This window comes from Astatotilapia calliptera, chromosome 18, assembly GCF_964374335.1.
Source record: "Astatotilapia calliptera chromosome 18, fAstCal68.1, whole genome shotgun sequence".
In the NCBI taxonomy this organism is placed as follows: Eukaryota; Metazoa; Chordata; class Actinopteri; order Cichliformes; family Cichlidae; genus Astatotilapia; species Astatotilapia calliptera.
The window spans coordinates 24,175,985-24,188,308 of NC_137439.1; the positions used below are offsets into that span (position 1 = coordinate 24,175,985).

Genomic DNA, 12,324 nt, shown 5'->3' on the forward strand with positions numbered 1-12,324 from the left:
TATTTCCTCTCTTTTTATTGTGTGTGTGTGTGTATGTGGGGGGGCATTTAAATACAACAGCCCTGCCAGTCACTCAGAGCATTTCAAGACATTTGAGAGAAGAATGAAATCCACAAGTCATGCATCACACCGATAAAGCATATAATGGAGGACTGACATTTGGTTGCATAATGCTCGATTCATAATTACAAGACAGGGGGGTGCGGGGTCTCAGCACAGTTGAGTGGCTTGTCTCATTATGCAAGTGGCACAATTTCCATTAACTCCTCGATGGATGCCAAATCCTTAAACCAGGGATGTAAGAGACGCATCTAGTCAGGCCTTCAGCTACTTTAGGCCTCCCATAGTCTGCAGCCAAGGTAAAGACACTAGTAACACATACTAGCAATGGTATACACAGGGAGTACACTGCAAATATATTGCAAATGGGTCTTTTTAGTAGCGTTAAAATACAACTAAACAGTACTAATGAGACACTGACATTACAGAATATTTTAGCACTAATGCTGGCAAACTTGACAAGTCATTTTTAATCGTTTTCACGTCAACAAATAAGCCAGGGAAAACGGTTTAAACTTTGAAGCAGCTTAAAAAAAACTTGCTCGGCATTTGTACGTCAGCGAGCGCGAGCACCGAGCAGTGCGGCGCGAGGGCGAATTAAAGTTAACATTTCACCGCAAAGAGCACAGAAACGCACACGAGCGCGACAAAAAAAGTAGGTCTCCTTTAAACTTTAAAAGTAGGACACAAGTCACCAACGTGAAGCTGCGTGCGTGGAGCACACTTGCAGCGCTTCCACCATTTTCCAGTACAGTGGCTGCCGTACTGGAAATGTGCAATAACTTGGAAAAACTCACCGCGGATATTTCTTGACTCTTCGCACTTTTGGGTTCGGAGCAAAAGTCGCACACAAGATTCCGAGTGGTGGCTTGTCTGCAGACGACGGCTTCTCTGTGAGCTCTAAACTTCCAGCAAGCCTTTGGTTCACTTCTTAATTCCGCGTCTTTCTTTTCGCTCTTTCTTTCTTTTCCCGTTCATAACTCCCTGCTCCAACACACAGCCATTTTCCAGCTCAGCACGGTACAGGGAAGGAGGGCGCGTGGGAACTATATAAGAGTGCGCGGAAAGTGACGAACGTGAGCGGAAACGTCCGAACCATCAGTGAGGGGGTCACCGAATAGACTCGGAGACGAAAAAAAGAAACAAACAAAAAACAAAACGGAAATTTGAAGCAGACAGTCTCCAAATCGTGTTTTTTGAGCTGCATTTAAACTAAAGAAATGTGTTCATGTGGAAAAAAAAGAAAGCGGTGAACCACGCGCTAAATCCATGTGCGTCAATTGTGTCAATTAGCGTAAAATACTTGATCATCATCAAATGTAAATTATTCTTCAGCACAGCCTTGACTCTCTTGAGCTGCTTTCTTGTAAGTTCTTGAAGTAGTCTTTAGGAATAGTTCTCCAGGATTCAGAGCTCTTCTTTGGATGTTGGCTGTCTAGATGATCCCACACTGCTTCGATGATTTTGAGGTCCGGGCTCTGGGGAGACCAATCCATGACTGATTTGCTTTTTTTCCTAGGGATACTTTCACTTTGCATTGGCAGTAGGGGTGGAGGAAAAATATATACAGTATGGCATTGCAATATCTTGCATACAGGAACACCAGATATTGATATTAAATAAATGAAAATACTCTGGAAATTTTATGAACAAGAGGGCTCATCTCACCTTAAAGAAGGCAACCTTTCCACAAAGAGTTGCTGTCTGCAGATTCTGCAGAGAGAGCCGCTGCATGGACCAGTGGGTACCCATCATCAACTTGCCTGAACGATGAACTTTAACCAGCAACAAAAATGTGTCCAGAGACGAATTTTATCTGCACACAAAGAGAGGCGTGAACCCTGATGGACACAGATTACCATCCAAAGATCAAATTCCAAAGCACTGCTGATTTGGGGGGGAAGAAAATTCCTGGAAGAAAAGAGGGGAAAAAAAACCCTTGCTGTCTGTATGAGATGATGTATTTAAAGGATGAGGAGGGGGGAAAAGCAGGGGTTGGATTTTCACAGGACTGTTTGGAGTTGCATCTGTCAGCCTTGGCAATCAAGATGAGACGGCAAGGTTCTTGTATCATCACACGGTGGAAATGTCATGCTTTTTTTTTTCTTCTTCTTTTCTTTCTTTAAATGTGACACTGGCTGGACACAGTACAGACGGATACTATCATGTGTTTGTTTGGTAAAGGACTCTGTGACGGAGAAGTCAGAGAAGTGTGGGGAAACCAGAACGTGGAGCCGTTGAGTGGACCAAGGCCTCGGCCTCTCTCTGCAGAAACAAAGCACTCGTTGAAACACTGGACCTACTGCAGTTTCACTTGTTTGATTAAAAACTGTTAATGTTCAAAAAAAAAAGAAAGAAAAAAAAAGAGTTGCTGTCTGGCTTGGACGGACTGCAATCACTAAATGAAGGTTGTTGGAGGCTTGCAAAAAACTTCTAATTTATAAATACAGGCAGATTGCCAACATGCTGCCATGACTGTGAAGAGTCTTTATAGATTAGCGCAATTCAAGCTCGCTGGCAGCTGGTTGCATACTGGTGATTCCTACCTGTAATTGGCAGGATGTTTGGGATCATTGTCATGCTTGAAAACGAAGCTGTTGCTCATTAGATGCATTCCAAATGGTTGATTAAAATCTGAGGCTCCTTTTTGCATTCATAATTCCATCACTTTGATCTCTAACACAGCCTCTGATGAGGTTTCAGTGAACAGTGATGGATCAACTAAAAGGGATAGAGGTATCCGAGTCCTGTGTCAGGTCTTTGAGGATCTTTTCCCCATTTTTAAGGACATGATTTTCAGGTTCATCTGCTGTAGTTTGTAGATTAACTACACGGGGCGATCGTGGCTCAAGAGTTGGGAGTTCGCCTTGTAATCGGAAGGTTGCCGGTTCGAGCCCCGCCTTGGACAGTCTTGGTCGTTGTGTCCTTGGGCAAGACACTTCACCCGTTGCCTACTGGTGGTGGTCAGAGGGCCCGGTGGCGCCAGTGTCCGGCAGCCTCGCCTCTGTCAGTGCTCCCCAGGGTGGCTGTGGCTACAATGTAGCTTGCCATCACCAGTGTGTGAATGTGTGCGTGAATGGGTGGATGACTGGATATGTAAAGCGCTTTGGGGTCCTTAGGGACTAGTAAAGCGCTATATAAATACAGGCCATTTACCATTTTACCATTTGCTGCTTCTTATTTTGTCTCCCACTGTCCAGTTTCCTCAAATGTTTTAAGGACCTGCTGCATACCATGCTAAGATGTTCAAAGTTTTCAGCTACACAACACTGGTCTTTTTTTTTCTTTTCTTTTTTTTTTTTTTTTAAATTGGAAAAAGAAAAAATTCCTTTTAAAATGGTCGGGTACAAGGACTGGACTGATTTTAAAAAAAGGAGCCAACGCCCCCCCAAAAACTTTGAAAAGACCTTCAGAAATCATGGAGAACTATTGCTCCAGAGCACTTAAAGAATTACAAGAAAGTTTGTCTCCTTGGAAGCAAATAATTAAGAAAAGGGTGCACGAAGTAAGAAAAACTATAATTTTTTTTGATACAGTACTGTAAATGTGCAAATATTATTATAGGAGGACAAATGACAAGTGCAACGTCTTGTAGTCTTGGACTTTCCAGTCCTCTGGAAATTCATTTATTTCAAGCACTGTTGAGACAAGAGAATAACAGACAATGTCACACCAGTCTGCACCAGATACCCACATGGTAGGCATTTCACAAAGGGCAGTTTGCCACGTAGAGACAAGGGGGTTGAGTGGTGATGGTGGTGGGGCACACCAATACAAAAACACAAGTGAAAAATGTGAAGGGTGGGGGCTGTTACAGTGAATTTGTCATACACATGAACGCACAAGCCGATCAGAGACAAGGAGTTCACTCTGACGCTTCATTTGATGCAAAATGGGCTGCTGCTCAGACCTGTGCCTGATTTATAAAAGTTTAACAGGGTGACCCAACAAAAGTCATGGGATACTACAATGAAAAATAAAGCAATTCAACACTAAGAACATATTAAAATGTATATTGCATCAGAAATTTAGTGATAAAACGCACATACACACATTTCTCCCTAAAGTACAGTGAAAAAAGGTCTACGTTTTCATTCACACAACATAACCTTTATCCAAGGTTCAATATGCTGAAATTCTTTGAGAAATCCTTATTTAAATCTCCCTTGACTGCAAAACATAGATGTGAACCTTCACAAAAAGAGGAACAATCAACAAATTCCTCTTCTCTAACCACTTTGTTTGATTTTTTTTAGTTGCCAATCCAAACAGTTCTTGGGAGTAAAACAATACTACTAATAAAACAAAAAACAAAACAAAAACAAGAACAGGATTAGAATTTTTTTTTTTTAAGTAAAAACTAGTTAAAGAGTACATAATGGAAAACCAAATACCATTTGTTTATATCTCACCGTAAAAAACAAATTTTTAAAGCTGAAAGCCTCAAATTCAAGAATTCAAGGCCTATCCAACAAAACTTCCAAGCTCTCAAACAGAGTAAAACCGTGGAGATTTACTGGGATGTAAAAGATGCACAACTCTTTACAGTCAATCGCAACTTGGGATTAAAGCCATGCCACTTAACTCACATCTTACACGAGTCCATCCACCCTTACATTTCACTGATAGCTGTTATAAGGTCCACCATTGTTTATATGATATACAACAGCATAGGTAATTAGTACTGCAACAAGACTGTTTCCATATCAAAATATACAAAAAGGAGATTACCACTGAATCATTCCTTCATCCACCCAGGGCCTCAGGTCTGCCTCTCCTGCGCCTTCCCTCTCTTTTTTCCCCATACAATAATTTAACAGATTCCACTGAAGTCCACCCACATACTTGCATTGAAATGTAAACATTCATCCATAAAACACATAAAAAAACAAAACAAAAAAAACAGCCAAGTGAGCCAGATTTGTTTGTTGCATCCACTGTACAATTTCTGAATCCCACAGAGAAAGAGATCACCCTGAAATATAAATGTACTCTCACTGTTACACGGCAGCTATGACTTGTGCAAACACTTCTGCTAGACTACGCTTGTAAGGAGCTGGACGGAGGTTAGGTTCACAAAGGTATCGGAGGTCGGATGCAGCAGCCGGGAAGGTAGCCACTAAGCTTTATCTACACACCTGCGTGTTGATCAGGTTATAATTTAAACAACTTACAGACGGGTGGCAGCACGGATACAAAAAAAACAAAAAAAACAAAACAAAACAAAAAAAAACAGGACAGCCAGTGGCGGTAGACCCAAGCATACATGAGGCTTCTTATGTACAACTACAGTACCTATTATTAAGCTAAACCATGCTTTGGCGCCACAGCTTAGCTGACAACTGTTGCAATGTTGTTATTTTTCCTTTTGTCCCGATTTGTACATGCCCTGCGTCGAGAAACAATGACTCCGAATCGTCACGATCACAATCCGCATGATAGATTTCTTCAGAGAGGCAGCAAAAAACGTGTTATGGAACTTTTTAGCATATACAGTGCAGGATGAGCACTACAGTCTGTATATGAAACAACATCCCGTTACACACGCACGCACACACACACACAACAGTATAAAAAAAAAAGAATCATATGAATATTGCAATATTGACTAATATTATCTTTGTTTTCCCTCCACACCTACTAAGACTACACTGAGAAGTTGTTGCCTGGCTTTTCTCCTGTGCACTTCCTAAAATTAGAACAGCTGAAGCGTCCGAGGCATTTATAGCAACTTAAAAAACAAACAAACAAACAAATTAAAAAACAACAAAACAAAAACAAATAATCATTAAAAAGTCATAAATAAGTTTCTTCGTTTAAAACAACAAATATTTATAATTACATCCGTTAGAGGCGCCACAGTGATTTGAGAACCGAGAGAGAAATCGAGCAACTCTGAAGTAAACTTCGTTTGGCAGTCATTAATCTGTTAACAGTGTTGGAGGATGCGTGTGGTACTGAGAAATGCAGACTCTTTGTTTCTGTGATGATGTGGGACTTGGTCACAGTTTTCTGGACACATGCAAGGCCTTTAAATGCAAGTACGATAGCAGGTCAAAGCCTCATCTTCTCTGACCTGTGATCCCTGCAAAATAGAACTGAACAACTAACGCCCTTCTTTGTCTTTTGACTTGGTTTTCTGCGGTGTGGTACCCTGTGATCCCAGCTTGCTGCTGGGTTCCGACTGTGACGAGTTGATCCAGGATGCCTTGAACGCCTTTGACTGTGTGACAGGAAGCGTGGGGCTTAGAGCCGCCTCCTCCAAGTCGTCAAAGTTCACTTCCTGGACCGCCTCCTGTTTCTTGAAGGAGTCTCTGCGCTCTGATAGAGCCAGCTTCCTCATCACCACCATCTCTTTTGAGTGGTTGTTGGTGCTGCGCTGTTGTGGCAAGGCAGCAGAGCGGTGGTGATCGCTGCCTCCGCTGGCTGTGTCCTGGTGGCCTCTCTGCCCTCCAATGTGTAGGCCCTGGCGGCCGTGCTCGCCTACGCAAACAAACCCTGTAGCTTTGTCTCCCTCTAGGTCCTCCAGCCCCTCTCCCTCAGACAAGGGCACCTCCATAGTGTGACGTCGGGTGCTGTAAGCCTTCCTATCTCCGTGGTAACCCCCAGTCATCTTGTCACCAGTCAGTTTCTCTGCTGACTGAACTCTCTTGAGCAGCGGTGAGCGCGGCGGTTCTGCGCTGCGAGGACGCACAGAATGACGAGCGATTGTAGGAGGTGACAAAGTCTTGCCGTGAAAACTGTGCAGGGACTTGGGGTGACTTGGGAGGCTAGATGGCGAGCATTGAGGAGAAAGAGATTGGGGTGGTGGGATACAGGCCAGAGGCGAAGGAGGGATGCTGCTGGTGGACTTGCAACGACCAGCTTTCGTGTAGCGACCCAAGACGTGAAGAGAACTGGGACGAGCCTGCGGTACGGGCGAGTTTGGAGAGCTGGAGCAAGGAGAAGAACTTGAATCTAACAAAAAAAAAAAAAAAAGAGTTTAGATTTAGTGGATACACTTCCTCCAGAAAGAGACAACTACATCACTACAAGAACGATTGTCCTCTTCTCTCACCTCCAGAGTGGTCAGGGGCTGGGGAGCGACAAGGTGTTGAAGGCCCAGGAGAGAGGCTTTGTGTTGGTGAGCCAGAGAGGCTGTCACTAGATGATTGGTGGAACCCCGAAGAGAAGCTACGACTGCTCTGCATGGGTGGAGGCGGTGTATGCTTAGACAGCTTCTTCAAGATGCTGCGTCGTCTGCTACAAAAGTAAATTAATAAAAAAAAAAAAATTGTAAAAAAGCAAATTTACATCATTTACATCTGAGACAAGGAGCCAACTCGTGTTACTGTAATGCTAATCAAAGCTTCTCTAGGAGCATCACTCCGTCTCTCTTACAAAAAGCTTTTCGGAGGCTTTAAGGTTTTTAATGCACGAATCAGACTTGCAGAATGAAAAAAAAAAAATCCTTTTTTTCCATTTGCCGACTTTATAATTGCAAAATCAGCAAATAGGAACTCTGCTATTTATCTGAGATCTAACATGAGGCTTCAAGGAGGAGTAAAACGTCCAATTCTTCAATATGATTTCATTCTCGCCCGTGTACCTGTCTTGTCCGTCCTTCCTCTTGCTCTTTTTGCTCCGCCGGGCCATCTTGGCCTTGTAGCTCGCTTTTCTAGCAGGTCCAACCTTGATAGAAGTGTTCTCCAGAGCAGTGGTTTGGAGGGTCACCTTGTTGCCACTCTGTCGCAAAAAAATAAAATAAAATAAAAAATTGAAATTTCTATTTAAATTCTTTCTTTAATTTGACAGTTTTAATCTTCCATACATTATAATGATCATTTTAAAAAAGCAACAAAAACCCTCGAAACAAAACACGTTATCCACATACCTTAAGCAAAAGCTCCACCACCTCAGTGTGTACGAGACCCTGGACTGACTCTCCGTTGACGTGAGTGATGAGGTCACCTGCCCTCAATCCTGCCTCGTGTGCAGGACTGCCCTCCTCAACGCACTAGATCCAAACAGACACAACCTCACAATTACTGGTAAAGCAACCATCTAAATGGCTGTTGCTGCGTTTCACCTATGCAATTAGTAAAACTAGTGTTTTTGGTTTACTTAGTTTAAACTTGTTGTGTGAAAAAAATGCCATGTATAGCAACAAAGTATCACGGCAGCATAAAGGTTTCATAAATAAAGGTATGCTTCTTGAAGAAATTTAAGAGAGGTCGCTGAGTCTGCTGACTTGATTTCATCAGTCAGCTTGTCCTACAGCTTCAGGGCTCTGACAGTGAGTGCACAATTAAAATTTTCAACCCCACCTCAGGACCAGATGAGAGTCAAGCGTTTGTGAATGTTAAGGTATATACAGACTCATATGAAACTAATTAGAGCATCTCTGAACCTTGAAGCAGACCATAGTGGGTGCCACTCCTGTTCCTGAACAGAAAACTGAGGCTACAATTCACACAGGTTTACCAAAACTGGCCAACAGAAGATTGGAAAAATGTTGGGAGATGAGTCTCAATTTCTGCTGCAACGTTCAGATGGTTGACAAAGCATCGATCCATCATGCCTTATAATAACGGTTCAGTGTGGTGTAATGGTGTGGGGAATATTTTTTTGGCTGCTTGGGCCTCTTAGTACTGACTAAGCATCGTTTACATGCAGCAGCCTGTCTGAGTATTGTTGTTGACCATGTCCATCATATTATGACCACAGAGTTCTCCTATAAAGTGAAAGGCTATGAAGAAGCTTTTATAAAGGCTTTTTTTTTTTAAAAGAGTGAGGAGGGTCAATTTTTGGGGTTCTATGAGTCTGACTATTGGCTTTCTGGTTGAGTGAAGCAGCTGTTGTCAAATCACGAGAATGTAAAACGAATCATACCAAATTGCATAAGCTTTGTTTAAAACCTCAGTTCAGTAAAAGAAAAAGTTTGACATGTTCCAACAGGAAACCAGCAGATGGCACAATTTCTTTGCCATGTGCTGGAAACTATTTTGAGTCATTTGGTTTTAAATTATACCTACGCATACCTAAAAACTAGCAAACAGTCTCTCAGTGTTTGCATGTTGCTGAGCTTGGTGATGCTGATTTCACTCATTTTTAGGGCCAGCGCAGAAAAAGAGGCCATAAAGTTATTTAAACATCTATGCTTTTGATTCCCAATATAGTATAAATCTAGTCAGTACCAGATAAGATCGCATACCCAGACCATGTGATGAACGGTGTAGACGTCACTGTCTCCCATGTAGACTCTGATGGCTCGCAGCGCAAACCCAAACCTTTTCCCAGAGCTGTGGATAACCACCGGAGGCCTGAGGCAGCTGACATTGACGGACAGATCGCGGCTGGGAGACGAGTCTCTGGACGAGGGGTTGGATGATAAGGACAAAGAAGATTTGGGGCTCGTAGGAGGACCTCCTGAGTCATCTAGTTAGGAGCAGAAGAGAAGCAGGAAGAAACACAGCTGAGTCTTTATAAAGTGTAAGCACTACTGTTTTTAAAATGCTGCATCCAGTAATTAAAACCAAACAAACACTGTTCTAATCTTGACTTCAATATAAATAATGTGTTTTACAATATTTACAATAATTACACAATATTAGGCTGTAGAGGGCACTGTGAATACATGAACACTCGTTTCTTGTCACCATTTTCTTTTAATTCCAAACACTTTCTATAATGCATTCATCCTGCAAAGATACCTGGGGTAATGATGAGTGAAAGGCCAGAGACTGATGCAGACTTGGGGACTTTTCCAGAGGGGGACCTGGGTTTCTCTGGGGTCTCTAACTGATGTGCGATGCGTCGAGATGCCCCCCTCCTGAAGGATGGCCTCGTACCTGTGCTGTTGCTCCGGAGACGGATGCGGCGCAGGTTGGAAACCATCCCATCTACAATAGTGGGTACAATGTGTGAGTACTAGTGTTTCACAGCAGCAAAAAAAAAAAAAAGTAGATAAGGTAGTTTCTGCATTTATTATACTCTTACCCTCCTCATCAGCAGGGATGGCAACTCGAGGCATGATGTCAAAGCTCTGGGTGTTGTTCATTACCAGTGGGCTGGTGCTGCGTTCCGACTGTGAGGAGCTGGATGACGCACGTGGACGGAGACTGAGAAAGATAAAGGTAAAATGCAGGTCCAATAAAAATGCAGATTTTAGCTAAGTTTCTCTTTTAGAAATTGGGCAGTAAACAACAGTTTCCTTCCTAACTACACAATAAATGTCTTTCAACAATAAAAACAAGAAGAACTGCCAGTACGTTTTTTAAAAAGTGCATTACTTATAGGGCTGCAACGAGTCACTGAGTAATGTGAATGATTCAATTATTTTAAATTAAAAAAAAAAAAATGCTTGACGCACATTCTTTGCTTCGATGCACACGGCTCTGTGGTAAACGATTTAACATTTAACAAAAGTGTTTAACATTGATAACACAACAACAACAATAGTGATGATGACACAGTTTAACAAGTTGATACTGAGATGTTGAGCTCAGGTTTAGTGAAAGACAAAAGTGTTTCTAGTGTCCAAAACAGCAGCTCTGTTCCTGTAATCACCATTAAAACCATTACTGGGAAACAGCTAGTGAGAGTCCTTCATTGAAGCACCTGATCAACAAACTCAGACATTAAGAAAGGCCTCTTCATCCACCACCATTTACTTTACACAGCAAAAAAATCAGCTCTAAAGCTACAGAAGTAAAGCTACATTAAAATAGGAAGATGAGCTGAAGGCTGACTCCAGCCGTCCTTTTTATATGGAAGCAGTAAACACTGGGAAGTCTAAAGGGGGGCTTGGGGTGTTCTTATGTCAAGGCTTTTACTAAATTAATGAAATAATCAATAGCTGCAGCCCTAAATATTTTATTCGAAAACTGCAGCAAAATGAGCTTATTTGGTATTTTGTGGTTTTTAATCAATTTTCTTCTTAGATATCCTGTTTCTCTTTTATGGTTTAATGGTTCACTCCATTCAGCACCACACAGGGAGGCTTCAGTAAACGCTGAATGGATATATCACTTGTGTTTACACCCGTGGGCAATGTAAAGGCCTCCATCTGACATGCATGCAAGAAAACATCCAACTGGGGGAACTTTAGAATGGCTCATTGGTTTAATACAAAACGACGTGAAAAGACCTCTATAAAATTTGCCCTTTTGAAATAGGAAACGCTTCAACCCAATACGAGAGACTATTATATTTTGTGAATACAGAGAGGGCTGTGATAGTTTTGTTCTCATAATAAGGACATCACTCTCCCTTGTTCCATGCTCTCACCTCCCCCTGTGTCCATCTGCCCTCTTGTCTGCACTCGCCAAATGTTTGTGTCCGTCACCAGGGGAAAGGACTCCCCTGCCCTCCCATCGGTCCTCCTTCTCCTCGCTGTGGCTTCGGTCTGATGACGACAGGCTCAGGTTGGATGGAGTGGAGGTGGACAGGTGCTCTGTGCTGCTGTACACCTGGAGTTTAAGAGGAAAAAGGTGGCATGGATTAAAGAAGAAGGGTTTTTTTTTTTTATATCCTACAAATAACCAGAGGTATTTCATTAACCAAATTACAACACCAAAACAAAAAGTCTTGCTTTGTTCCATGAGCCAGGTATTAATATTGATTATAACTCATGAGTAGTAACGAGTACCTTGCTGAAGCGGTGGGCTACAGAGGAGAACTGTCGTAGCTCCAGAGATGATTCATCATCATTTGTTTCATCGTCATCTGAGCCCAGATGACAGTATCGCTCTGATCGGGCTGGAGGGAAACATGGTGGCATGCAATAAATGATCACAAACTGGGAACAGTTTCCTATCCAAATTAAAACTACCACCATGCTGCATTGCTACAAATTTAGCTCATAAAATCATCCATTTTCTGAGAGCTCATTTCCAAATGAATTTCTCCTCACAGGTTTTTAACAATGCAGTGCATCTACTTCATAAAAGGCCCACAGTCAGTAAATCCACATACTGTCAAAGTAGCTGGTGTCCTCCTCGCTCTCTAACTGTGGGATGAATTCAGCTTTCTGCCTCAGGAGACCATTCCAGTCCAGGCCAAGGAAGAAATTGTGCATCTTTACCTCAGTGGCCCCACCTGGAGAAAGAAGTTATTAAACTCAAATATGGGCATCGAGGTCCCCAGACTTGAGTCTGAGCTTGTCTGATCCCCAGCCAGACTCTTTGTTGCACTGAGGCGCCTTGAGGCATCTGTTGCCATGATTTGGTGCTATATAAATAAAACTTAACTGAATTTCATTCCATTCTCCTGGTCTCTGGCTTT

General features: G+C 42.4%; 2 protein-coding genes across 7 annotated transcripts in view; both read right to left on the minus strand.

Moving 5' to 3' along the window:
* The window catches only part of pik3r2 (phosphoinositide-3-kinase, regulatory subunit 2 (beta)), a 32,316-nt gene extending 31,093 nt beyond the window's left edge, over positions 1–1,223 (minus strand). Inside the window, exon 1 of the mRNA XM_026149875.2 lies at positions 858–1,223. The gene's annotated coding sequence lies outside the window, so the exon portion shown is untranslated. The remainder of the gene's footprint in view (positions 1–857) is intronic.
* Positions 1,224–3,649: 2,426 nt separating this feature from the next.
* The window catches only part of mast3a (microtubule associated serine/threonine kinase 3a), a 31,502-nt gene continuing 22,827 nt past the window's right edge, over positions 3,650–12,324 (minus strand). For all 6 annotated transcript variants that reach the window (XM_026148878.2, XM_026148874.2, XM_026148877.2 and 3 more), the window contains 10 exons: positions 12,016–12,138; positions 11,690–11,799; positions 11,329–11,510; positions 10,039–10,160; positions 9,753–9,941; positions 9,254–9,477; positions 7,934–8,056; positions 7,649–7,785; positions 7,118–7,302; positions 3,650–7,017 (listed from right to left, as the gene is read on the minus strand). In XM_026148878.2, coding sequence (XP_026004663.2) covers positions 6,167–7,017; positions 7,118–7,302; positions 7,649–7,785; positions 7,934–8,056; positions 9,254–9,477; positions 9,753–9,941; positions 10,039–10,160; positions 11,329–11,510; positions 11,690–11,799; positions 12,016–12,138 — 2,246 coding nt within the window. In that variant the 3' untranslated portion in view covers positions 3,650–6,166. The remainder of the gene's footprint in view (positions 7,018–7,117; positions 7,303–7,648; positions 7,786–7,933; positions 8,057–9,253; positions 9,478–9,752; positions 9,942–10,038; positions 10,161–11,328; positions 11,511–11,689; positions 11,800–12,015; positions 12,139–12,324) is intronic.